Raw genomic sequence first — 27,787 nt, 5'->3', positions numbered from 1 at the left:
CACACTAACTAGGCATTTGATACATGCATATATCCCAGATCCTACTTTCCCTATACTAGGGAAATTCCTGCAAGTCAACTCAGACTAAAATACACAGGCATAGTCTCAAGCATAATCTGTCCCTGCTACAGCATCAAACCTTCATGCAGACTAATTATTAACAAAACCCTCTTCACGCAAGCGGAGCATCAACCAAAGTAAATCAGGAAAAAAACACAGAATTGACGGAGGTCAAAGAGAGCTCCCTGGTCGATTACTCCCGCTACACGGTTTGATCAACTGGATTTTCACGTATGCAGATATCCTGAAGCCTTTGCAATCTCTGGGTTCCGGTTAGAAACTCGATACCAACTGATACACAACCAGCAGTCGAATCACTTGCAACACTGAACACTGTTCGCCTCACGCCAGCTCTATCAATCAGTCCTCCACCAGCGGGTGGAGCCCAACATTCATGTATGGCACTCCCGAAACACCACACGTGGTCCAGCAAGGGCCTTGTGACTAACCAGTAGGAAGAGTCACTTGGAACCCTCTGCCCTCTCCAACCAAGCGTCAATTGACGAGCGGCAAGGTCCGTGATGAAATATACCTCCAAGCCACCAACCTGTGCATCGACAGTTTTGGCCAAGCCCCCGGACGACGTGCATACTAGGTCCTCCACGAGCTCACACGATCTTCAGACGGATCCCTGCCCACGCGACGGGCTACCAACTGTCAACTAATTTCTTCGTTAGACCCACGAAACACCTTCGACAACCGCTCGTATCACGGTCGTAGCTCCCCAGGTGTCTGTCATGGTTCCGCTGCAGTCGCCCTCTACTATCTGTTAAAGGCACGTATAAATCTCCCTTCAAGTAATCCAGCGCCCCGCCGATTCGTAGGCCCATCAAACCATTACGGGACTCCACGTCATCTCGCCCGTTACTGGTTCCGTGCACGCTGCCCGTCGACTGGCGCTCCACCAACGTTTCGTCGCAGCCTTACCGTCGTCACCCTCGGTTGATCCGTCGCTAGCACTCCACCTTCTAAGACATGAGCTCTGATACCAACTATCACACTCCTATTCTCTAATTCCAACCTGTTCTGATAGATCACGGGAGTAGCACCCTGATTTCTCCTCCCAGCCTATTCTGCCAAGACTTTTTTAAGCGAGAGAGAGATCTGCATTTTTAAATCACGTAAATCACATCCTTCCCTTCTCTCACTAGCCTGTAGCAAACCCCAAATCCCTAGATAGATCTAGATGCCACATGTCATCCATATAGGGCCTTCCTAATGCAACATTTCACCCCTCTCTTGGGATGCATTTAATTCCTCGCCCCTAGGCACAATCTTTGCACTAGGCCCTTGGTCTCAGATCTATCTAGTCTGGTGCTATCAGCCCTCACCTAGGACCTTGACATTAAATCCCTCCCGATCATTTACATGAAGCGCAAACATATATTTTACAGAGATAGATCCTATAAGGGAAATGTCGACTGATTCTTCCGAGGTCATGCTACCTCGGCTAGAGCGTAACATATGAGTTCTAGGATGTTGGTGCATTGGTCTCCTAGAACTCTGAGTTGATCATGCATCCATGCACGCTGAGCCTCTGAGCCATGCTAGATGAGCTTTCTATGTTATGCTCACTAGCCTCTGAGCCATGCTCACTTGCCTCTGAGATTGTGTGGGAGCCATGTCTAGTTCTAGACCAGCATGCACAGTTTTGATGACCATCATTATCATGTTTTGTTCTTGGTTCCATTCCAGTAGTCTCTCACCTTGCCCTCATGGGGGGGTGTTGGAATATGAAGCCAAAGTGAGTCAAAAATGTGTGTTCTAGTGTGAGTTCTAGTCTGGTGTGTCCTATGGATGCCACGTGTCATATTGGGAGTTATCCCATATGCATGGGTGTTCATATGTGTGTGTGTGCTCTTATATAAGAGCTGTACTTGTCTAGTGTCAAATCAATCAAGTATCAAGCTACAAGCTGTTTGGTCTACATGTGAGTACTCTCATTTTTGTTCATTGCTCTAGTCATTTCATTTCCATTTCATTATGTCTTCTTTTGAGTATCACTTCCTCTCTTCCTAGTGTACCCTCTCTCTCTCCCTCTTTCCACCATGTTCCTTCAGATTTTCCCGCCTTTGTACAACTAAGGAGTCTTTTATCACTCAACGTAGTAATTTGATCACTTTACTAATACACATGAGGTATTATCCAAGAAAAATAATGAAAAAAGTACGTACAATCTTAGATATGAAGTTTTTCATCTATGGTGTATCGGCCTTGGGCATGTTTAGAATGATTGAACATAAGCTGAAAACAAAAAGTGGGGAGCTGAATGGCCCGTTTTTCTTCTAGTTCCAAAAGAGAGTTTGATCGAGTATGCATGTGCTTTCTAAGTTAGGAATGCAATTTTGCACTTGTAGAAAGCGGTACATAAGTGTAAGGGTCCACTTAGTTTTTTATGTTTTAAATAAGAGAGAGAGAGAGATTTTATTCCTGTTGTTTGAAAGGTTTTGTTTCTTGATTTGCTTGTTTATTTTTGCTTAGTCACCTCCTTCCTTTCTTCTTTATTTCTTGTTTTCTTTCTCTTTTGTTTATTTAATATATTTTAGTAAGCATTGGGTTTGCCCAAGAGACTGTGCGGGTCGTTAGAAACCCAATATAGCTGCTTATGCTTGGGCATTGATGACGACGTAAGTGTTGCTTTGCTTGCTAAGTATGTCTTACTTTTGTTAAAATTTTTTTTTTGGTTACCTCTTTTTTCTTCTCTTTTGTTTTCTCTTTTGTTTTCTGTGTAGATTTTTGGACTTTAGAACATCAAAAAGTCTAAATTTGTATGATTGGATATATTCTAGTCTTACAAAGGTATATACATTCAAAGTCATTGCCAAACGAGTAATGAAAGGAGGCTTGTTTAAATTGACAACATCAATACCCAACTTCAAAGCCTAGATCTATCAATGATACAAGAAGGAAGTCATGTTGTAACATGCAACGGTTAATGATTGCGTGAATCGCAGCAAGACCTTTAAATCTTTAGCAAGTCATCTTCAATGTACACCACAGAGAGAGGACAACATCTTCAACTTTTAGGAGGCAGTTGATTGGGCCCGGGAGGAGTCACAATCCCTTGCAATCCTTCTCTTGGATTTTGAGAAGGCCTATGACAAGTGGTTGGTTATTTCTAGAGGGCACCATGTAGAGGTTGGGCTTCTCAATGCGGTGGATTCAAGGGGTTGCAGCTGTGTTTGCAGGGAGCACCAACCAGGTGCTCATTAGTGGTCGCATGGGGGAGCCCTTCGCTTTGTCCCGTTCGGTCCACGAGGGCTGTCGTTTAGCTCCCTTCCTGTCTCTATTTGTGGCAGAGTCTCGAGTGTGTGTGTGTGTGTGTGTGTGCACGCCTTTGGTGTGTGTGTGTGTGTGTGTTGGTGTTGTTGTTGTGGTGGTGTGTGTGTTGACGACGACGACGACGTTGAAGCCTGCGCCGCCTGCTCCAGCCTGCGCCGCCCGCTCCAACCTGCGCCGCCTGCTCCCCCTGTGCCGCCTTGCTCCAGCTCGCGCTGCCCTGCCCTTGCTTGTGCCGCCCTGTTTCCGTCTGCTTACCCTACGCAGCCTGCTCTCTCTTCTTTTTCCTTCCTGTTTCTGAGCCTAACTACTCCTGTTTTATATCTCCTACCTTTCACTTTCTGGTCTCTTCCTCCTCCCTATGGCTTCAGATGCTACTATGTTAACTACCTATGTGCGCAAGGAGCGCACACAGGAGGTTAAAAGACGCTGTCCTGATCTCACTTCAGACGCAAGTATGGATTTAGAGGCCCAATATGTCTTTGATACTCTCAAGGATGACTTCCTTCAATCTCGCCAGGATTGGAGCAAGCCTGTTCCCCAGGTTACTTATAAATTGCAGCTACCATCCTTGGTACAGCCACTTAAGAAGCTTGCCCACACTGCAGTCATTATCTTTTTTCCGGGAAAGATACCATCTGCCAATGATGTTGCACAATGGATTCAGTCCATCCTCGGAGGCTCTTTTGTGGAGGGAGTGTACTTTGCCTCTCGTGGGTTTTATGAAGTTCACCTCACCGATGCTTTGCAGAAACAGCGTGTGCTTGAATTTTCTCCTTTGTTTTATGGCCGGCAAATGGTGCATGCTATGCCATGGTCCCCTAACAAGGACTATCAAAGTCTTATTCGGCATCATTGTCCTGTTTGGGTGGAGGTGGTTAATTTCCCAGACTATATGCGAGAAGAACTGCCAGGATTGGCTGCTGCACTGGGCCAAGTTATCTGCCCTCCTCGCCCTGCTGGGAATCGTAATAGATTCTGTATATTGTGGGACACGGATACCCCTACTCTCCCCTCCATTGCAGTGGAGGTTGAAGGTTTGCCGATGGGGCAAAAGTACTTTGAATTGAAATGGGGAATTTTCGCAGGTGCTTGTTTTTCATGCCATAAGTACGGGCATTTGGCCTCTGAATGCCCTACTGTCTTGCATCCTCCTCTAGCCACTGCCATACCTCCTCCAATGGTTCAGCCAGCTCGTAAGCAAGAGACTATTGGGTCTAAGAATCAGGATAAAAATGCCTCTAAAGCTGGAAAAGTGGCTTCACAAATCCCAGCCATAGTCAAAGCCAAGGACAAAGGTAAAGAGAAAGAGAAGGCTCCTGATATTGATGGCTTCTTACAGCCCAAGCGGGTTCTCAGGCAAAGACCCCTTCAATCTCGCCACTGGGATGCATCTACTCCTACTCCAGGCCAAGCTTCTACCTCAGCCACTCCCTCGCCCTTACTCAATTGGGTTGGAGTCCTCAAAAAACATATTCCTGTCTGTGAATCTGAGGAAGGGCTATCTTTTGACCCAGGGAAGGAAGGGCTGCAGCCCATGATGGCAGATGATTAGCACTCTTTGGTTGTACATTCTTGGCCCTTTCCTTTGTATATATCCTCATGCTTGATAAACTTCTCTGTGTTACTTTCAATGTACAGGGTCTCTGCAATCCCTCTAAGTGGAGGTTAGTGTGGAATTATGTTTTAACCAGGCAGCCAGACATTCTCTGTTTGCAAGAACATAACCAGCATTCTATGGCAGGCCAAGTTGGCCATTTTGGGGGTTATGATATTCACTATGCAGGTACTAAGCTTTTCTCGGGTCTATGCATATTGGTCAGACATGAGCTGCAGCCCCAGCTTGCCTTTAATGACTGTGATGGCAGATGGATGGTGATTCAATGTGATGTCAATGGTGATATTTGGGAATTTGCCTCGGTTTATGCTTCACAAACTTCTGCTTCCAGAGCCTCCATGTGGCATGCTATTGCTTCTTACCCATGGCGATCTTGTGCTCTTCTTGGTGGAGACTTTAATAACTCTCCCATGTCTTCTGACAATACTACTCAAAGATCTCATATGATCCCTTATGAAAAGCAATCATGGGAAGAATTACTCACCACGACACATGCGCAAGATTTATGGACAGCCATGCACATTGGAATAGGGGGCTACACCTATCATCATAATGCCTTTACTAACTACTGGGCTCGCCTAGATAGATGGTATTTACTGCAGGCTCAGCAATATACAGATTTCTGCCTTCATATTGAGATTGATCTTTCCCTTGGTCTCTCTGACCATGCTCCTTTATGGCTGCACATTCAGTTTGGTCAGCCCTGGGATGACATGCCCTTGCATTCCATTCGGATGAAACATATCAATAAAGGCTATCTGCAGCATGCGCATTTTCAACAGTTGATCCGACATGCCATAATTCCTCTTGCAGCACATGTCCATTATGACAGTAATTTTGCATGGCAACGCCTTGTGGACAGGCTTCAGCATGCCATACGTGAATATGGGAGTCATTTTATGCTTGATTGGAGAGCTAAAGTTCGGCATGCTAAAGCAGTGGTTCAATCTTTGACTGCACTTTTTCAGATGCAGCCCCTTTCTTCCCAACAAATGGACACTCTCGCTCAGTCAAAAGCTCTTTTGCAAGCTAATGACCGACGTAAATTGGCCAAGTGGCAGGTTCGGGCAAGGATGACTCAATTTTTGGATAAAGGATGCTCTTCTAAATCCTTTTTTCAAGGGTTACATGCTTTCAGGAGAAAGACATCTTGCCTCAGAGTCCGCAAACGGGATGGGGAATGGACTCGGTCTTTCTCAGAGCTTCAACATGAATGCTTTTCTTACTTTCAGAAGCTGTTTGCACCCCCTAATACTACTTCTTTGCAAGAATTACAAGCTCGGGAGACTCTTTTGCATCAAGTGCATCCCATTATCAACCCACAGGAAGCTCTCAAACTGGATATGCCTTTCACTGATAAGGAGCTTGATGATGCCTTGTCTCATCTTAGCCCTGGTAAGGCTCCGGGGTATGATGGTCTCACAGTGGAGTTTTTCTTACACTTTTGGGAGGATCTTAAAGGTGTCATCCTACAAATGATTATTAACTCTTGGCACACAGGAGTACTCCCCTCCTCATGGAAGCATGGCATAGTTAAACTCATTCCCAAGAGGAAATTGTGTGAGCATCTTATGGATTGGAGGCCCATCACATTGATGCCTGTTGTTTACAAACTCTTTGCTAAAATGCTAGTGCACCGTCTTCATCAAGTGCTTTATGAGGGCTTGCATCCTTTGCAATATGGTTTCGTCCCTCGGAGGCAGATTCATGATAATATTGGCAATGCTCTCATGGCTATTGAATATGCAAAATATTCTGAACAGGATGTTTTTATTATGCAAGTGGACTTTGCCAAAGCTTTTGACACGGTCAACTGGGATTTTATCTCACAAACAATGGCTAAGATGGGCTTCGGGCCAAAAATGGCTAATGTCATCTACTGTTTATATGCTGGCTCTACAGCCCAATGCATCCTTGGAAATCATCTCTCGCAATCTTGGTCCTTGGGTCGTTCGGTTCGACAAGGATGTTCACTCAGTGCCCTGTTATATGCCATTGCCACTCACCCACTTCTCTCATATTTGGATCATCTTACCGCACAAGGTCTTCTCACTGGTCTTCAGATTCCTGGAGCCCCTTCCTTTATTACTCAGGCCTATGCAGATGATTCTTTTTTTATGCAACATAATTCTCCACAGCAGTTGAAGACTATTATGGACACTCTTTCTTCATATGGCTTGGCTGCTGGCATGAATGTTAATTTCGATAAATCTAGCCTCATACCTTTGCATTCATATGATTGGCATACTCTTCTATGGCCTGGGCACATTATGCAGCCCTGTGATGTGGTCCGCCATCTTGGTCACCCTATTGGCTGGCACATCACTAGGAAACAACAGTTAAAGTGGATTTTTGATAAGCTTCATGCCAAACTCCATTATTGGAAGCTCTCCACTTGGCCACTCCATGTTAGGCTCCGGATTGTCCAGTCGATTATTATGGCTTATGTTCAGTATTATTTGCCTTTGATGCACTGGACTTCTCAAGACATTTCTGCCTTTATGTCTCACGCTATGGAACTGTTATGGAAAACAAAGTCTTCTGCTAAAGCTCTAAGACTTATGAGGATGACAAAAGTCTGTTCCCCAAGGATGCACGGTGGATTGAATGTGCTGAATATTGCGCACCATGTCTTGGCCAGGAAAATTCCTCTTCTACTCACCTTTTTTCGTCAGAAGCAGCCATGGACTCATATGCTTGCAACCATGTGCACGTCCTTACGTACTACTGCACATGGTGCATGGATCACTGATTTTTGGGAGGTCATTTTGGGCAGATTTGTAGGCTCTATCCTGGGTTGCCCTTTTGCTACTTCACTTATTAGCGATTGGCAACAGGTCCTTTCGCATGCTCATTGGGCCCCTTCCGTTTTATCTCATGCCAATTCCCTTCGGCAAGAAAGTATTTATTGGAGTGCTGTTTTTGATCCTCCATTGGCCCTCCAAGAGCCGATTCGGGCCTATAATCTCAGCAAATTGGGGATCAGGTGTATAAATGACGTTGTTGATGCTACTGGTCATATGCTTTCCTTCCCTCAAGCCATGGCTTCTTATCCACTAGCCATGCATCACAGGTTTATTTGGGGAAAAATTGCTGAATTACTGCAGCCTTTTCTTCCCATCCCTCCTTTATCTAACAGGGACCGATTATATGATTGGCAGTTACACCCGATAGGCTCAAATTCTCGTCCTGTTACTCTTCCTAACCTAACGGTTAGCACGACATACTCTTTCCTCCAGCCGTCACCATGGATTCACTTACATGCTAATTCTCTTTGGCATATGGCAAAATCACTTGCTTGGTGGCAAAAGAATCTCCGCAATTTATGGAGAAGCAAATTGCCTCTCAAGCAAAAGCTTTTCCTATGGCGTTGTCTTACGGGAACCTTATCCGTGGGGGTCACTCTGGCTCAACGAACGATTGCATCTGCTTCTTGTCTTCGATGCATGGCCCCTTCTGAAACGGTGCCTCATTTGTTTTGGATGTGTTCCAGCACTAAGACCTTCCTATGCAAAATTTCCATGTCGCTTCGCCTTCGTTTCCCTAACTCTCCTTTTGGGAAACATTTTTGGCTTTTTGGCAGACTTCCTGCAACCCTGGTCCATTACTCTTTATTTTTGAACTGGGTCAGATATTGGGCTTTTTGGACCATATGGCAGGATCACAACATGCGATATTTTGGGAATCCGTTCTTGCAATCTTATGAATATTTCAGACTCTCCCTACGGCAATCTATCTATGATGCTTGCCATCAAGGAGATCTTCCTCAGTCATGCCTGGAAATAGTTTTTCTTTGCTTTTGATTTCCTGTTGAGGCTCTCTGCTTTTTTGAGACCCTCATGTAAATTTTGCTGATAATATAATCATGGATTTACCAAAAAAAAAAAAAAGTGTGTGTGTGTGTGTGTGTGTGTCTAGTTCCCTTTATCAATAAACCCCATACAAATCAGTTGCCAGACTAGGGCTGATGATGGTAAATACAAGGAGAGAAGTCTAGCTGTCCCAGTCCAGCTTGTCGGCAATCCCAACTCACAACCTAGGGACTATCGGGAATAGGGGCTAACAGCCAGGATAGAGGCCTATACATCCAATGGATATCTCCCACTGAAAAGGTGTCAAAAATGCTTGCAGCCCAAGCCTTGCAAAAACGCTCCCGCCGCTCGGCGGTAAGAAACGCTCCCGCCGCTCGGCGGTACCTTGTGATCCTAGGAGCCCGCGCTCCCAGTAGGCACGTAGAGTGAAGATGACGTCTTGCCAAATAGCTACCAGTGTAGCCGCCAGTGGAAGCTGCTGCCCTCCCATCACCTGACGTCAACGGGTCACCTAGATGTTCTAGGCAGTGATGCTGGCCACTGTCTCCCACACACTGTCCTCTGGTGACGGTTGCGGGCGAGTGCGAGACGGCAGCATGGCATCAAGGAACTCCATCCAAAGATCTGCTCCCCATGAATGCTGTATGCTGGTGGTACCGGATCAATAGCAAAAGCATGACATACCTCTGTGAGCCACGCCACCATCTCCCACGAGAAGTCTCTCTAGATCGCCTGTGTCCTGGCCAATATTCGGAATGTTGCCATCCAAATGCTCTGTGCCGTAGAGCAACTCCATAGGTAGTGTGGGATCATCTCTACTTGCTCCCCCTCCATACAATTGACACATCTGCCATCAACCCTCATCTGCTCTAGCCAAGGACCGATTGGTAAGCCCCCATGAGCTACCATCCAGAAGAAGTAGGATATCTTATGTGGTCATAGGCTAGACCATAGTTGTGGCCAAAAGTGGCTGACCACCTCCCTGGAAACCTTCTGCTCCAACGAGTGTCGCTCCCTCGATGGGGTCCATGTTGCTGCCTCCAATTGGATGTGTCTACCGATGCGGGTCGTATAAGAAAAGAAGGGCACCTCCTCTATCCTGTCTGAGTGTCCCAAGCGCACTGGCTGGTACCACTCTCCTGGGTCCCATTGGATGTTCCTTAGGAGCCTACTCTCCCACAGTCAGAGCTATCAAACTGCTCCCTCTGTGCTGGCTAGGACCATGGTCGGATCAATATGCTATACGCTGCCCAAGCGACCAACCACCCCGATCCTCTGCCACTCTATATCCTCCAAGGCTGCCAGTTCCTCCGCCTCTCTCTCTCACTCACTCTATTGGAAGGCCACTTGGTACCACCCTATAAGACCTACCGCGGATGAAGCCCAAGTTCTCTATGAAGAAAAAGACGTTGAGAGGTACTCCTGTTCATGAGAACTGACTATCCTAGCAGTGCGGGGTCCAGGGGCTGCGCAACTCCTCCCACGGATCGCTATGTCAATCTTGGCCATGTGTATGCCTGCGCCTCGCAGGTAAGAGAGTGACTGTGCTTTGGCCCTGGAGAGCCGGCTTTAGGACCCAAAGGATCTTGTTGGGCCACTATCCCACTATGCACATCCGATGTGCATCCTCTGATCGAGCATCCGGCCATCTGTGTCTCTGACCTCCAGATGCCAAAGAATAGGCTGCCTCTCGAACTCCTCCCTACAGGAAGGGCTGGCTTGGATGAGTCCTCTTGAAACCCTGCGCCACACTTGATCAAGCTCCTCATGAAGGGGGATCCTCTCCCTGTGAGTGGTGCCTTTGATAAAATCCACTTGTCTAGGGGGTGCTCCAAAGAATTCTCCTTTGTAGGAGGAGCTTCCAGGGCTCTGTGCCAGGTGTGAGGACCACTAGCTTGCCCAGGATTGCGCGGCTCTGCATCTCTGGGTCTATAGTACACCCCCCCCTCGAGATTGGGGAACGATGTTTGCCATGCCACTCTAGCCCATGTGTTCCAATCGCCGTCCCAACCTGCCCAGAGAAAGTTGCGCACCAGTCTTTTGAGCTGTCCCATGCAACCCCTGTGGAAGCACCAGCATGATGCAATGTACCAGGACGTATTGAGTAAGACCTAGTTGACAACATGAGCTCTACCTGCAAGGAAGAGTTTGGTCGAGCTCCAATGTAGGAGCTTGCTGTGAACACTCTCTAGAACCGGGGCAATCTGTTGCTCTGCCATGGTATCCAACCCCATCTGACATCCTAGGTATCTCGCTATCCGTCCGCGTGGGATCCACCTGAAGCCGAGACCTGTCCCCCATTCATAGATTTCCTAGACCTCCTCTGTGCCCGTGAAGAAACCTACGGATTTGGTCCAGTTGTTTCGTGCCCTAGAGGCCTCGCAGTAAATGGCCAAAGCCACCCTCACCCTCTCGAGGCTCGCCACGGACCCCTCTACAAATAAAGATGTGTCATCAGCAAACTTTGAGTTTGATAGCTCATCCTCTTGTCAAATTGGAAGTCGCATGCCTGAAAGACCGGTGGCCTGAGAGCGTAGAAAGTAACCCATGGCCTCCGCCACAAAGAGGAAGAGTAAGGGGGCAAGAGGGCAACCCTGTCGGACCGAACGGGATAAAGGAAATGCCTCTCTTGTGTGGCCACCAATGGTCACGTGACTGGAACTCCCTGCATAAAGTGCTGATACCCCTCAGATCCACCGCTTGGAGAAGCCCAATCTCCTCATTGTGCCCTCAAGGAAGGAGCACTCCACCTTGTCATACACCTTCTCGAAATCCCAAAGAAGGATAGCGAGAGGCTGAGCCTCCTCTTTGGCGGCCCAATCCACTGCCTCCCAAAAGATACAAAATGTTAGCCAGGATGCTATGTTCCTGGACAAAACTAGTCTATGTCGTGGATGATATCTGAAAGGTGAGGTCGTAGCCACAAACTCAAGACCTTGGCCAAGATCTTGTAATGCGGTGTCCAGCAGTGTAATCAGTGTCCACTGCTGAATGTCCCTCTTGCCGCCCCCTTTTGGGAGCAAACACATCTAGCCGCGACTGAGGGACCATGGGAGAGAACCTGTGTCAAAGATCTCCTGGCAGGCTTGTAGGAGCGGGGTGCGGATATGCTCCTAGAAGAAACGAAAGAAGTTTGCTCTAAGATAGTCACGGCCTAGGTGCCCTAACTGTCTGCAGTGGAGGCACTGTTTAGGGAGCCCAGAGATCTCCACCCTCTGTTGAAGTGTTCCCTTGTCCAAGGTCTCGAGAAGAATCACCTCCGGGAGAGTGTTTGGGTGGTCCACAACTAGCCTGAGCCTAGGGACCCCATCATCTGCTGCTACTAAAGCTGTTGTAACCTGAGGGGACTCCAGAAATGTGCCAAAGGCTCCCCCTGTAGAAGGAAGAAAGGTCCATATTCTCTTGGGAGCCCCGGAAAGTGGAGCGTCACCGAAAACCATGGTACATGGTGTGTCGTATCCATATCCTCCACTGCGAAATTGTGGTACGAAGGGATAAGGTAAACCAAGTGTGGTCCCAGGAAGATTGGACTCTTCTCCATGAGGGCCTGAGTGGTGGTCAACTGGAGCAGAAAGACACCCCCCCTGTAGATAGTAACCTCTTGAATGTGGTCACCCTCTAGGGCTAAACTCGCCTGAAGCCACTCTCGAATCTGCCTCCCCGAGGGTGTCAATCCGACTATCTGGCCTACCACTGCCTTGTCCTGAAGAGATTGAACTGCGTGCTGAACCTGTTGCTTGTATGAGGGGGAGAGACAAATCTTCACAGCTCTTTTTGGCTGAACTTGTTGCTTGTTTGAGGGGGAGCTCGTTTGGCTAGACTAAGAGGTCACCGTCAAGACTTTGCTCCCCGCCAAACAACCACTAACGCTTTGCTGGCAAAAGGAGGGAAGAAGAAAAAACGAAGTAACCAACCCGCAAGAGAGATGCAAATTGGACGAGCTGCAAGTAAAGTAAAAAAAACCAAGCCCAACTTCGGAGCGACCCACTCCCAAGTTTGTAGCCATCACCAATATTTTGCCACATGAAAAGAGAGCCTGAGGTTCGAACTTGCTTGACGTGATGGCCTCTCTCAAAGATGCCACGGTGCAAGTGGCCTCAATGGGGGGGACTGTTCTTGAGCTTACACCAGAACATGCACCAAAAGGGGTTTGTGAGCCGCACTCTCGTGTTGCTCTGATGAAGGAGCCCAAAAGGGAGGCCGCCACCCTTCCTTGGACCTAAGCGACCAACAAGGGGGGGCTGAGGGCCGCCTTTCTTGGCGGCTTGGGCCACCCAAGGGAAAAGGGGGGAGCGCGATGCTCCTACACTCCCTTATGTTTTTGGAGCTGGCGGGCTGGCAACCAAGTAGCCCTGTGAGCTCAACAGGTTGAGATGGGTAGAACTGGTGGCGCAGATCCAAAGGCGGGGTTGGGAAGGTCCAATGGCGGGGGCAAGACGGCCACACGGGTTGTTGTGCAAGCCATCAGAATGCTGAGCGTCGGGCCACGCAAGGGGAGAAACCGAGGCAAGGGTGTGGGGTGCGGAGTAGAGGGACGAAGGATGAAGGCGTGGGGAAGCGATAGGCAAAGGTGTGACGGACAGAAGAATGGGCGAGCAGCAAGCGAGCAAGAGATGCGTATGTGCAAACTTTTGATTGGCTCTAGGCTATTTCTTGAGTTTCCATGCAACAAGACTCATGGGGATGCGCCTCCTGGTTGCGAGGAGGAGCTTCTTGACTCCGAGTTTGTAGTTGACAAAGAGAGGGCTTAGACAGTTTTTTTTTTTGGGGGGGGGGGGGGTTAGGGGTGCACTTGAGTTTTATTGTGAGGCCTTGGGGGCCAGAATCAACTGGCTGAATCAATTGGCTTTCTCGCAGTTGCTGTTGAGGAGGTTTGGGAGATCTAGGATTGAGGGCCACACAGGGCTGGTGGATTCCACATGGTCACACTATGAGATACCTTGGTTGCCAGGTCGGCATTGATATTTCAACGAACCAAATAGATAGCCCACATCTTAGAGAGCGTATATTGGATCTCAGCAAAACTCTCTCGTAGGCAGGGGCCCTTGTGGTCAACTAGGATCTTTCGGCTATGGCTTAGTATATTGTCTCCTGCTAGTAATTTCACAAGGGCTTTGTGGGATAGCTTAGGTGCCTAGTGTATAATTTCTTATGGGTAGCTTTGGATGGTACATGGAACACAAGAACCAGGGTGGCTTGGTAGACGGTGATTCTACCACAAGCTTAGGCAGGATGTAGCATTATTGACCCTGAGATGTAGAGTAGAGCCCTCTTGGGCAAGGTGGTGGACACGGCCTCACAATTGGTTGCGAGCCTTGGAAGCTCTTGCTGCAATGAGGGCTTCTCAAGAACACCCAGTGGCAGTCGTCCCACAAGTGGATTTCTTGGATGCCCCCCTCACCGGGAAGGGCTCCCCCTTGATGTGGAGCCTTCAAGGTTTGGAGGTCTCATTCGGCCCAGCCGTTCCTGCCCTGAGGAGTTTGAGTGATTGTGCTAGTGGATTCTTTTCTTGTATTTGAAATGTTACAAAAGGTTATAATAATTTTTTTAAGTTTGACACATGTATTCACAAATTTTGCCTTGTGTTGCGTTATTTCTATCATTGAGTTTTGAAATTCGGTGCCTTTCAAATTTGCTCTAGCCTTCACGATGTTGGTCATACTCCTCTCGGTCTTGGCTACCATCATAGCCTCTTATCTGGCACCCAATGGTGAAGGATTAGGAGGAGTTGATGCGTGGGTAGAGGACACACATAGGCTGGGCTTAGTGGGATAGTGGACCAGCTAGGGCCTTCGGAGCTTGGTACCGCCTTTATGTGGAGATAGAGGCACGTGTGTATGCACTTTTGCATTTAAGGGGAGCAGGCATTAGGATGGTGGAGATTGAGGTGATCATCCCAGAGTCAAGGTGGGATAGGCTGCGCAGGGCAGTAGACCCACCCTATTGGTATGGTCAATTCTCCAGGACCGGAGTATCCCTCAACGTTCAGTTTTGCAGGAGTCCCTTGGCTCTTTCCATCACAGATTCTATAGGGTTGGGACATGGGGCCTTATTTAGCTAGAGACAACAAAGGACCTAGAAGCGGATATTGCTATGGAGGTGTTGGAGTGGCAAAGGATTATAGGCTGACGTCTTCAGTTGGAGATAGCTAACTAGACCCCTTTGTGAGAGAAACACTGGGTAAAGCAATAGCTCCACCACGAGGTCATCTCACATTATAGGTCTCATATGTAGTCCCGTCTCAGGCTGCAGAAGATATCTTATTTTTGGATGGTAGCCTATGGAGGCTTGCCCATTGGGCTTTGGCTGGAGCAGATGCGAGTGGACAACAGATGCCATTGCTGCACAGACAGAGATTTGGAGACGATCCCACAATGTCTATGGGGCTACCTAGCAGCGTAGAGGATCTGGATGGGAGCTCTCTGGATTGTTGCTAGCATGCAGGGAATGCAGAGGGATTTCACATGGTGGATGGTTGCTTGGCTAACAAAGGGGGGCCACACCTTCTCTAGTGATCTTTATTCCCTAGCTTACAGGATTCATGGGCAGCAAGTTTTCCAGATAGAGGCATATGACGTGGTTCCCCCCTCTCGACGATGGCCGCTACAGTTGCTAGAGGATGGTGTTTGTGAGTTGTTAGCCCCTGTTCCTGAGATTCCGTATGTGGTGAGCTGGTTCTCCGGCAATAGGCTGGTTTCTTCATGACAGCCAGTTTTGTCTTTGTACTTACCATTACTAGCTCCTTTCGGATGCTGTAAGGTGTGTTTTCAAGCATCTCTGTTAAAAATAAAAAAGTTGGAGAACTGAAAATACAATGCTGAAATACCATCTTCCAAAGAGCAAGAGAATGTGAAGAGGGACCTTAGTGCAAGACAAAAACCCGAGAAAACAGCTCCATCCGATGATCGAGGCCTCAATGCTATCCACACCATCGATGTAGGACACTTTGTGAGGCTTGTGCTGTCCATGGGCAAGAGGTGTCTGTGTGAGTGAGAGCTAAGAAAGGGATGAACTGAGAGAAAGAAAGAAAGAAAGTTTATTAAAGTCTTCGGAAGACTGATGGGTCTATGAGACTGAAAATCCTGATACAACAAGCTGTGGTAGTGGAGCTACTAAACGAGCATCCATGCCAATGCAAAATGCAAAAATGCAGAATGGCACTACTAAGTCTCAAGTACAACATAGTCATGTCCATGGTTGACTATATATCAATCTCAGCATCATCATCATCAGCGGTAGCAAGATATCAGGATGGATGAGGTAGTGGAGGCATGAAGTTGGCAATAGAGTGTTGTCGGCCACTCAGAGGTGCGGTCCTAGCACGTCTCCTGGCCGTAGCTCTGTGTCTGACTAGGGCTACTATGACCCCCGTCGGTCGGGCTCCGACTCGGAACAAGGAGGGGATGTCCCCAAGTGTGATGTGTGTGTTGACCCTCTGTCTGAGCTGTTGGGTCATAGGCTCTAGGTCACGGTCATGTCGAGGCCTCGTCTAGTGGGGGTCCATGTGATCTAGTTGAAAGAACTCCGTGATAGAGCTTTGAGAGGGATCAGCCGAGGAAGAAGTTTGCTCTTGTCTCTGTACTCGGAGTATCCTCTCGCGGTGTCTAAGTGCCTCATGAATGAAACCTACCAAACACCACTGGTCTGGGTAGGAGAGGAAACGGGCCAAAATCCCATAGCTATCCCTGAAGAGGCAGTGGAAACGCCCTCGGATCTCATAGTAAACAGGACACATGAAGATGAAATGCTCCTCTGTCTCAACCTCCTGCATGTCACGTAGTGTGCATATGCGCCTCTCGTTGGGTAGTCGCTCTGCTCTGCGGCTCTCGATGTGAAGTCTGAGTGAGTGGGGTAGGGGAATCTGTGTGTATCTTGGTTGGTCAATGAAACCCTCCACTGTGAAATGTAAGAAGTGATCTCTATAGAAGCTAAGCTTCACTGGGAGTTCACTCGGTCCCAACCAAGTCCGAAATGCGTGTAGCTGTAGTAGATCCTCACAGATAACTTGGTTGACCTCGTGTGATAGGAGGGGAGAGAATGGAGCATCCATGCTGTACTAGAAGGGAGGTAGTCTATTCATGTGAAGCCCCAATCGCTCAAACCATCTCTCTGTACGTGCATACCAGCACCTTTGGTCCCCTCCTGCTGCAAGTGCCATAGAAGAGAATAGAGCTATCCATGGTAGCGCCTGCTACGCCCCGAGGTGTAATCCCCATATTCCCTAACTCGGTACAGGTACGTGATGACCTCAAATGCAGCATCTAGTTGTAAAGGGGGTGACCCAAACTCAGCTTGAATGATCTGATGAGGAACGGATGGCTGACCACGAATCATCCGTGATAACATGAGAACCTGTAGCCGCTCCACACGGGCCCCACTCTGTATACTCAGCCTGAATGATGATGAGGAACGGATGGTTTACCATACATCCGTGATAACATGAGAACCTGTAGCCACTCCACACGGGCCCACTTTGTATCCGACAAGTCTGGCCCCCAACAAGGGTTGCCGTACATCCCCGTTGGGCGAACCAAGGAGTCACAAAGCAACCCCTTGGTGCGTGGATCTTGAAAGTGCGAGCAGAAGCACTGCCTCTAGTCTGGCCAATGGAGCATACCCTCTGCTCAAGCGTGCTTGTATCGCGGGTCTCATAGTGAAGCTGGGTCCGAAAAATATAACCCCAAGATAAGTGTATGATGAAACTATCTCAACAGGTGACCCCTCAAATGTGAACTGCTCCTGATGCATGATGGCTTGAGATGTATTGAAGATCATGACCTTGGTTTTACTCAGGTTGATCTTCAAATCATGAGACTCACAAAAGGACTGTAGTGCAGGTGTCTCTGGAGACCCTCTGCCGAGGAAGACAAGAGAGCCACATCATTTGTGTAGAGCAATATCTGGATCAGCGTGTCCGCAAGAGAGCAACCTACACCCCCCTGTGTCTGCATCACTGTCTCAAGCTCGTCAATGTAGAGGCCAAACAAGGTAGGCGACAAAGGACACCCTTGTTTGATGCCGATGGTACTCATGATCTCGTTTGTCCATCCAGATCCTACACGAACTCTGCCTGAAACTGTAGTGAGCGGGTGACAAGGGCAGCACGATCCTCTAAAAGGGATATGAAGTCAATATAAGCGAGAAGTATGTACAGATGGCCAGAGTAAGAAGGTGAGTGATCCCGATCAAAGCGTATATCGTGGTAAGTGGAGTAAGAACTGAGTGGGGTGGAAGGTGCTGTACGAAGGGGGGTGGAGATGCTAAAGAAAAGGTATGTATGATCAGCCCCTGGGGGGAGAGGTGCTACAGTGAAGTTAGTGATGTGAGATGTGAAGGCAGGGGATCCCATGATGTGGAGCCCCCCCTATCTGGGAAGCATGTGAAACCACGTGAAGCAGGCCATTTGTCAAGACCATTATAGATAATGAGATCATGTATCTTGCCGAGGTCTAATAGGGCCCGCTCATAAGATTAGAATGGACCTCGTTTGTTAGCCGAAACCCGTAGCATACCTGCCTCCTCAAGGTCAATATTTGGCAGTAGAGTAGAATCATCTCTGAAGTCAAGAAGTGGTACCTGACGGGCCCCTGTCTTGGCGTTGAAGTCCCCCCCTAGGAGGACTTCTCCGCGGCTAGAGAAGTCAACGGTGGACTAATAAAGAGTAGCAAATGGGGATGTCTCATCATCACCTCGGATATCTCTGGCAAAGTGGGAGGTCTCAGGGGGGAAGTAGCAAACTGTGACAAACAGATCCTGGCTGTCCATGTGCTGAATCCGGATCCAAAGAAATCTGGAATATGTATCTCTCTGCTCTACTGAAATGGTCCCTAGAAGTGTGGATTTGAAAAGGACTACAACTCCACCTCAACCTCGAACTCCTCTTGTACCCCTCGTCTCATCTCTGTAGGCAGACTCCCATGTATATCCGCTGACTACTGGACGAGGGCGTTCTGGACTCTGATGTGTGTGTATAAAAGACTATGTTGTGACTTGTATAGGATTCTGAGAAGTTCCCTAGTTCTGATCATAAGGTACCATTACAGCTCCAAATGGTGCAGGACATGGTCTCGGATATCTGAGTCTCATAGACCCCGCTTCCCTATGTAGGGGAGGGGGCAGGTGCTCTCACTTTTCATGAGTTGATAGGACTTCTGCTTCAAGAAGAGCAGACCAGGAAAAACTTGGCTTCACGTGCAGGTGAACAAGCTATGCTCTCAAAGTTCAAGTCTAAAGGAAAGGGATAGGCAAAGACATCAGTAAATCAGCCTTCCCGTGGGTTAGGACAGCCTTAACAAAAGGCTAAGAATGATGCAAGTAAGCCCAAGAAGAAGGGTTTTTGTCATTACTGCAAAAAGCCAGGTCATCACATTGCAGAATGCAGGAAAAGGCTTGCAAAAGAGAAGAAAAACAGCTCCGGTATGGCTGTTTCAGATTCAGCTCCTCATGCATCTGACAGTGGGGATGCTGCAGCCAACTTTGTTGGACAAGATTATGCCTTTTCTCCAGATGCTCGGGATAGTACAGCCACTTGTAATGATGATACATATGCCTTTTTGACTTGCAGTTATGATCCTTCCACGGATGCATCAGCTTTCAGTGTCAATGAAACACTGAATACTTGGTATTTTGACAACAGTGCCTCCAAGTGTCTCTTCACTTCCTTGCATCCACCTCCCGTTGGTAAGAAAGTCACTTGTGCCAACAACTCGTCATATTCAGTACGTGGTACAGGAGAAGTTGAGCTTACCGCCATTGATGGCTGAGTTTTCAGACTTTCAGATGTCTTGTATGTGCCTGGTATCACCGAGAATCTCCTTTTAGTGTCCACTCTTAACAGGGCTGGATTTCAGGTCATCTTTGAGGATGACAAATGTGCTGTCCGAGACAGAGAAAATGATTATGCCTTGAGATTATCTGGTACTCTGCTGCGTGGGCTTTTTCAGCTTGATCTTTTTGAGAAAAGAGCAGCCCATGCTCTTGCAATTTCTACTCCTACTTCTGCCATGCAGAATGCAGAGTTATGGCATGCCAGATATGGCCTCTTGCATTACAACAGCTTGATGACACTTCAGAAGCACTCTATGGTTGATACATTGCCACCTCTTGAGATACCTCCTCCACGTGCCTGTGAAGGGTGCATTTTAGGCAAGATGCACAGATTCCCCTTCAAAAAGGATGGTTCAGTTAAAGCTGTTCGAAAATTACAGCTTATACACAGTGATGTCTGTGGTCCCATGAGGACTCCATCATTGGGTGGTCATCTATACTTTGTTACTTTTATTGATGATTACTCCAATTTCACTTGGGTCTTTGGGCTGAAGCGCAAATCAGAAGTGTTCATGGTGTTTAAACACTTTTCAGCCATGGTTGAAAATGAATCTGGACTCAAGATACAGACATTGCGCACAGATAGAGGTGGGGAAGACTTGTCTGCAGATTTTGATGCTTTTTTGAAAGGCAAGGGTATTGTGCATCAGCTCACAGTGAGGCTGACCCCTCAGCAAAATGGCAAAGCTGAGAGGAAAAATAGAATTCTTATGGAGATGGACAGATGTATGTTGAAAAGCAAACACATGCCTCACAAATTCTGGCTTGAAGGTCTAATGTGTGCCAACTACATCTTAAATCGGTCTCCTACTAAGGCTTTGAAAACAAAAACTCCCTATGAAGTCTGGAATGGGAGAAAGCCTTCAATGGATCATTTCCGCGTCTTTGAATCTCTTGCATATGCTCATGTGCCAGTTGAATTTCGGCATAAGTTGTCAGATAAGGCAATTAAGTGCATATTTGTTGGGTACAGTGCAGAAAGCAAGGGGTACCGTCTCTACAATCTTGCTACACGCAAGATCATTGTCAGTAGAGATGTGATATTTGCAGAAAATTCAGCTCACACTTAGGCAGAATTTCATATGCCTTCTTCTTCAGAGGATGTTTTTGAGGGGTTACTACCCATTGCCTTGGGTTTCCCTGCTGATATTTCTGATGTAAATTAGCATTTACAGCCACCTCCCGATGCTCCAGTTCAGCCACAGGATGTCTTACCACCTCCACAGGCAGTAGAACATGTGGTTCAGCAAGAAATTGCAGACATACATGCAGCAACAACAGTCCCAAACTAGCTGTTACAGACTCTCAGGGAGAGTAAGATTGATGCTCCATTACCTGGCAGGACTTGCAGTGCAGTAAGGCACATGGAAGGTGCTAATTCAGTGGAATCAGCATATGCAGGTACTCTTCTTGATGATGAGGAGCCTGCAACATTCGAAGAAGCAAAGGACAATGTGCATTGGATGAATGCCATGCACGATGAATTGCAGTCCATTCAGAAAAATCAGACTTGGGATGTCGTAGACTTGCCACCAGGTAAACATGCCATTGGTACACGATGGGTTTTCGAGGTGAAACGGAAGCCAGATGGCTCCATTGACAGATTCAAGGCAAGGCTGGTTGCCAAAGGCTATGCTTAGAAAAAGGGCATAGATTATGAGGAGATTTTTGCTCCTACGTCCCGGATGACTACCATCCGATCTGTTATTGCAATGGCTGCACATTTTGAGTGGAATGTTCATGAGTTGGACATTAAAACAGCCTTCCTAAATGGAGACTTGTTGGAAGAGGTTTATGTCAAACAACCTCCAGGCTTTGAAATTTCAGGAAATGCACTTCAGGTATGCAAGCTAAATAAAGCTTTGTATGGGCTGAAACAGGCCCCTCGTGCATTGTATGCCAAGATTCATGCCTTTTTGACCAGCAAGGGGCTGCACAATAGTCCTACTGAGAGCACCCTCTACATCAAGAAGGATGGGGGGGAAATTTTAGTCATCATTCTTTATGTCGATGACTTACTGCTCACAAGGTCCAATGAAGATAATATTGCAGATTTCAAAGCTGATTTGTAGACCAACTTTGACATGTCAGATTTGGGGCTGCTTCACTTTTATTCGGGGATCCAGTTCTCTCAAGAGAGACGTGGCACTGTTATATCTCAGTCCAAGTATGTGCAGAAACTCTTGGACAAATTTAACATGCATGATTGTAAGCCCATAGCCACTCCCATGGAGCCGGGGCTGAAACTCACAATGCATGATGCAGGAGAATGAGTTGATGCCACATTTTACAGTCAGGCTGTTGGATGCCTCATTTATCTCTGCAACACTAGACCTGATATTCAGTTTGCAGTATCTCAGGTGAGCAGGTATATGCACAGTCCAAAAACTATGCATTGGCAGGCAGTTAAGCGCATCTTCCGTTATTTGCAGGGCACGAAGTCTTTTGGCTTGTTATTTCCCATGGGGGGTGACTTGCAGATGCATGCCTACAGTGATTCAGATTGGGCTGGTGATTATGACACTAGGCAGTCCACTAGTGGCAATTGTTTCGTTTTGGGTAAAGCTTGCATTCCTGGCTGAGCAAGAAACAATCTACAGTGGCTACCTCATCATGTGAAGCTGAGTACAGGGCAGCTTTCACAGCAACAGTTGAATGTGTCTGGCTGCGTCGTCTATTTGCTGATCTTCATCCGTCATTGGAGGGTCCTTCTCCAATTCTCACTGATAGTCAGAGTGCCATTGCAGTGGCAAAGAATCCAGTGTTTCATGCTCGCATGAAGCACATTGAGGTTCGCTATCACTACGTCAGAGAGAAGTTGCATGCAGGAGAGATCAGTATGATCTTTGTGTCCACACATGACAATGTTGCAGATATTTTCACCAAAGCACTTCCACGTGAAAAGTTTGAGTCATTTCGCAGTGCCCTGAACTTATATCCGTTTGGTGATTAATCATCCTTGTACATGACATTGGCACTGCAGGGGGGTGTTAGAATTATAGATATAATGACCAATGTAATTTAATAAGCTAGTTAGGGGCACTTTTCCCTCTTTAAGAGGTTTTTCCACTGCAGTTAGTCCACCAACTATGGTTAGTCACTACTAAGGTTTTGTCACTAGGACAAAACCTTATCTCACTCCTTTAGTTGTATCTCTCTCACACTCATCTATTTGCAACTAAGCTTTCAGCTCTCTCTCTCTCTCTCCCGTTTCTTGCTCTCACTGTTGCTCTCTCCCTTTCTCATAGTGGGTTCCCGTTTGTCCACGTCAACCCATCTAGATGTCTCCTCAATAGCAGATTACATGCTCGCAATCTGTGCCTTGACCACCGAGGTACTCTTTGGGATAGTGTGTATGGCTGTAAGGCGGAGGGCCTAGACCTAGTCTAGGGGCCTAGGTGGAGGGAGGTTGCCAACACCTGCAGCCCAGTGCAGCAGCAACAAAAGGGGGGGGGGCGCAGTAGAAGCGGAAGCTACAGCAAGAGTGGAACGAGGGGTAGCGCCAGCGGGCAGGGCAGAGCGGGGTGGGCAGAGAGGGGGGGGTGGCTAGATAGGCTGAGCGTAGGGAGGGGGTAGCTAGGTAGGCAAAGTGGAGCGGAGCGAGGAGAGGCTGAGCCGGGGGGGGGTAGGCTGAGCGTAGGGAGAAGAGGTTGAGCAGACCGGAGGTAGGCTGGGCGTAGAGAGCGTAGGGGTAGGTTGAGCGTAGGGAGCAGCGCCAACGTGAGGGTAGCGCCAGCGGGCACAGCCAACGGGAGGAGCAGCGCCAGCATAACCTGCGCCAACGTAACGTAACGGAAGGAGCAGAGCCAACGAGCGCCAACGAGCTGAGCCAATGTGCGCCAATAGGGCAGAGCGGGGTGGGCAAAGAGGGGGGGTGGCTAGATAGGCTGAGCGTAGGGAGGGGGTAGTTAGGTAGGCAGAGTGGAGCGGAGCAAGGAGAGGCTGAGCGGGGGGGTAGGCTGAGCGTAGGGAGAAGAGGCAGAGTGGACTGGAGGTAGGCAGAGCGGAGCGGAGGGGTAGGTTGGGCGTAGAGAGCGTAGGGGTACGTTGGGCGTAGAGAGCAGCGGCAGCGTCTGCAGGAAGAGCAGTGCCAGCGGGAGGGTAGCGCCAGGGGGCACAGCCAATGGGAGGAGCAGCGCCAACATAACCAGCACCAACGTAACGTAACGGGAGGAGCAGCCAACGAGAGCCAACGAGCACCAACTAGTCTACCTCCGCCCGTTGGCGCTCAGCCCGTTGGCTCTCGTTGCTTTCCGGGTATGAACTGAGATATGTACTGAGAGAATGAATTGAGAGATGAAGGTTGAGGTATGAACTGAGATATGTACCGTTGAAATAGGCTTGGAAATCCTCGACTTGTTGCTATCTGGGTGAGGTTTCTTCCATGTCATTTTTGATTCACCGGAGGTTGCGAGCGCTATGCTCAAAGCCGGGTACTTGCACTTGTGACTCTTTCATGCTAGGCTTTGACTCTGTGGAGGAGGCTAAGTAAGGGTTTTCGTTTTTTGTCCGATTTCCCGGTCTTCCACAAGTTTACCATCGCTTACTCCCGATGATTGGGGAGTACTTTGGTATTGTCATTGAGATCCCCCCCTCCTTGGTTTGCCCTCGGCAGCTGTAGAGGCGATCAGGTCTGATGGGGTTCCTAGAGTTAGGATCTTTACAATGGACCCTTATTTATCAGATGATCATATCATGCTTTCGCGTCCGGATGGTTCTTCTTTCGACAGAGAGTGGGGATCGCGGGCAGACAGGATCAGTGTAGGATCTGCAGGACGGTTGGGCATTTTGCCAAGGAATGCCCTAAAAAGAACAAGAGGCCCAAAAAGCCTTTAGGTCCAACGGCTCCCCCTAGACCTCGACAAGGGAGTGGTATAGTTCGAGCACCTTCTCCTCCACCTCGACAGGGTGTTGTTGGTACAGTTCCAACACCTCCTCCTCGACCTCAATAGCATGTTGGTATAGATCCCTCACGTCAGAGCACTCTTCCTCGACAGAGTGCTCCCTCGGTACCTCCACCGGCTTCCGTGGCACCTGCTGTCCCTAGATGGGTTCCGGTGCGCCCTCCAGATCAAGAGGCCGTCATCCAGGATGCCATCCCCTCTGGAGCTTTGGATATTCTTGTTGTGGTTGCTCCCATTGATGTTGCACATCACTCGGCTCATGATGCAGTGCTCCACTTGCAGCCTTGGCTGTAGTTTCTCCCTTTGACTCTGCGTGAGCATCAGCCCCTCTCCTTGATCAGGCTCTTGATGATATCTCTTCGGCTAGAAAGGCCCCCGTAGCTTTCCAGGATCTTGGCACTTTAGAGCAGCCCCTTTCCTCAGCTCCCCTCTTGAACAGAGGGAAAGGGTTTGCGTACACTATGATCTGCTTCCCTCTGAGGGGATTCTTCGCATCCCTATGACAGGTTTGGTTCACAAGAACTCTTTCGCAGCCCTGGCAGATTCACGGACTTCCTGGAGGAGGACCTTGTGCCTTCTACTTTTAGTGAGACAGTTGTTTGAGTTCCTGGTGACAGGGTGTCTTCTTCCTCAGGTGGACGAGTTCTTTCCCCTGCGGATTTTCCTCCACTTGGCTCCCTCCCTCCTCATTGAGCAGGAGATCTTTCCCCATTGAGGGGTTTGTTTCCGCCACTAGGTCAGGTAAGATGTTCCATGTTACTTCCTCCCGTCAATGAGGATTGTTAGTTGAAACATACAGGGACTTAGTAGCCATGAACCTTCATGGCCACCGCAAAGAGCTGATTGGTAAGCAGCTTCATACAGGTGTTACTGGTAGCTCCATTGATGTCTTATTTATTAAGGAGCTCAAGCTGGATGCCAGAGATTGCGCAAAGTTAGGTAAATTACTTTCAGGCCATACTTTTTGGTCACTTGCTTTGGGCACAAGGGGAGGTACTTGCATCTCAGTTCCGGACTCTTTTCTCCCCTTGGTTGTTGGATACAGTGCTATCTTTCCATCTAGAGCCCAGTGGATTCTTCTTTTGATTGGGGGATGTAAGGTTGGATTCCTCAATCTCTACGTCCCTAATAATAGAGGGGATCGTGTCCTGTTCAGGAAGGAGTTGCTTTCTTGGGCTCCCGCTGCAGATTATTGGGTCATTGGAGGAGACTGCAACATGGTGGAGTTACCCCTCAGATAAAAAAGGAGGCAGAGAGGTTGTCATCCACTCTTTGGAGAGGGCAGCTTGGGATGCCTTTCTCTTCAGTTTCAATGGCAGAGATGCTTGGTTTGATGATGCGTTTCACACTCATTCATAGTCACTCCTATTTTCTTGGTCGAATAGGAGGCCGCAGTATAGGCCATCAACCAGCACGGCGACCAAACAAATCAGCTCCGCGCTGCCATGCATGTAAGCATCCCTACGAGGATCATTTCTCCAACACAAATGATAATTGTTATATGCTGGACCCCAAAAAAGCAAAAACCTTCTTTCCAATCCTCAAGTTTTCTCAGACTAACTTGATCGAAGTGGCCTTAGAAACTACTTGTAGATGGAATCTTTTTATCTTGGTTGTAAATGGAAGGCTACCCTTCCTTCTGACAATTGTGTATCGGCCTTAGCTACCTCTTTCTATATACAGAATAAAGAAGTCATTTTTCTCTGCATCAGTGTTTTCCATTTGTGTTGTGGTTTGCGAGTAGTTTTTGGTATCAGTTTATATGTAATAGATGGATCTATGCTGGCCAAAAAGAGGGTAATCATGAGTGCCAGAACCTGCATTGAAGAAGAGCCATCATTGGCTTACTGGATCTGTACTAAATTTCTATAAGCTACAGCTCCCACCCTCATTTTTATGTGATATTCAGACTGGATGCATATATGGTATACCCACCCAGTTTGTATGGAAAACCTTATCAATGTACTACGAGTTTTGCAAACTTTGAAGAATTTGGGAGTCCTTAGATCTATCCTACTCTCATGTTGAGTTACATATTTACTGAGTGCTGATTATTTCATTACGAGCCATGGGTGAGTAGGATTTTGTTTAGCATGCTTCTTTCTATTACCATACCAGTCATGACTAACAACAACGGTCTGAAATCCATCTGAGAATGTGTTTTTTCAAAACTTGCAAACAGATGGATGTACACGAATCTGCACAAGAGCTAAAAATTCTTTACTTGGAAATTTTAAAGAAAGATTGTATTGTGAAGGATTTTGATTGGATTGCAAAAGTGTATGTTTTTAGGAAACCCATCCTTGTTATTCCTCAGGTGATGTGTTTGAAGTCCTAAAAATGGGGAGAAGAAAATCATCAAGTCCGGGTATGTTTTGAAGGAAACCCATCCTTGTTATTCCTCAGGTGATGTGTTTGAAGTGCTAAAAATGGGGAGAAGAAAATCCATCATATCATCAACTCCAGGTATGTTTTGACTATCTATCCTAATGGTTTTTTTGATTACTACGAAATCTCAATTCTATACTACAAGTTTTTACATCACTAGCAATACGCTTTTTGAACATGTAAGCAATTGTATTGTCTGCAAGGTTCTTATTTGACATTTTCCTTTAGATTTTAAGGCATTTTTCTTGGTCTCTTCAATAGTTATTGCATGTGCATGTGTGGAAATGCATTCAGTTTCGTTGTTGTGGCAGAAGCTTTTATAAATCTGATGCAGATTTCCATATTTGTATACCTCACATTGTTAAAGCCAAGCATCTAGAGATGGCGCTCATGTCCCTTTTTTTTTCTAATTGATGAGACAGGCAACCCTTCACCGGTAAAATGAAAAACAATGCAAGGAAGAGGGTGAGCTTGAGCTCTACAATCACACACGAGAGGAGTTTTGCTTCATTATTAACTGTAGAATTTTGCGGTGTAGGGCCACCAACAATCACGCTGCGACCACCTATGATGAAGGTCTGTCTATCATGCGGATGGCTGCCGAGCTCGCTTACCCAGGTGGGCGATCATGTAGTGAGCTCACCCTTGTAACACTCCCGCCCAAGCTCAACCCAAACTCCATCACACCCAACATGCTCTGAAACTTTCGGTGCTTCTTTGCATGTTCCACTTAAAAGCATGTTCTTTGCATGTGCCATCTCAGGTGTATCGTGAATATGCTCACCAAGGTCCTTCATATCAAATTTCACATGTTCTTTGCATGTGCTATCTTAGCTATATCACTTGCTGTAATTATCAAGTCATCCACTTAGAATGACCATCACCACCATTCTTGCACT

At 47.6% G+C, this 27,787-nt stretch overlaps 1 protein-coding gene across 1 annotated transcript in view; it reads left to right on the top strand.

The window, feature by feature from the left end:
- Positions 1–27,787, top strand: part of LOC147890613 (protein CHROMATIN REMODELING 35-like) — a 128,693-nt gene that overhangs the window by 15,441 nt on the left and 85,465 nt on the right. Inside the window, exon 2 of the mRNA XM_087391069.1 lies at positions 26,907–26,966. Within this exon, the coding sequence (XP_087247195.1) occupies positions 26,930–26,966 (37 nt within the window). The 5' untranslated portion in view covers positions 26,907–26,929. The remainder of the gene's footprint in view (positions 1–26,906; positions 26,967–27,787) is intronic.

The sequence above is a fragment of the Dipteris shenzhenensis genome, chromosome 19, assembly GCF_047967505.1.
Source record: "Dipteris shenzhenensis isolate YYH24624 ecotype China chromosome 19, Dip_SZ_1.0, whole genome shotgun sequence".
NCBI classification, from domain to species: Eukaryota; Viridiplantae; Streptophyta; class Polypodiopsida; order Gleicheniales; family Dipteridaceae; genus Dipteris; species Dipteris shenzhenensis.
Note: the sequence above shows the minus strand (reverse complement) of the source record. Positions and strands in the feature narration are given on the sequence as shown.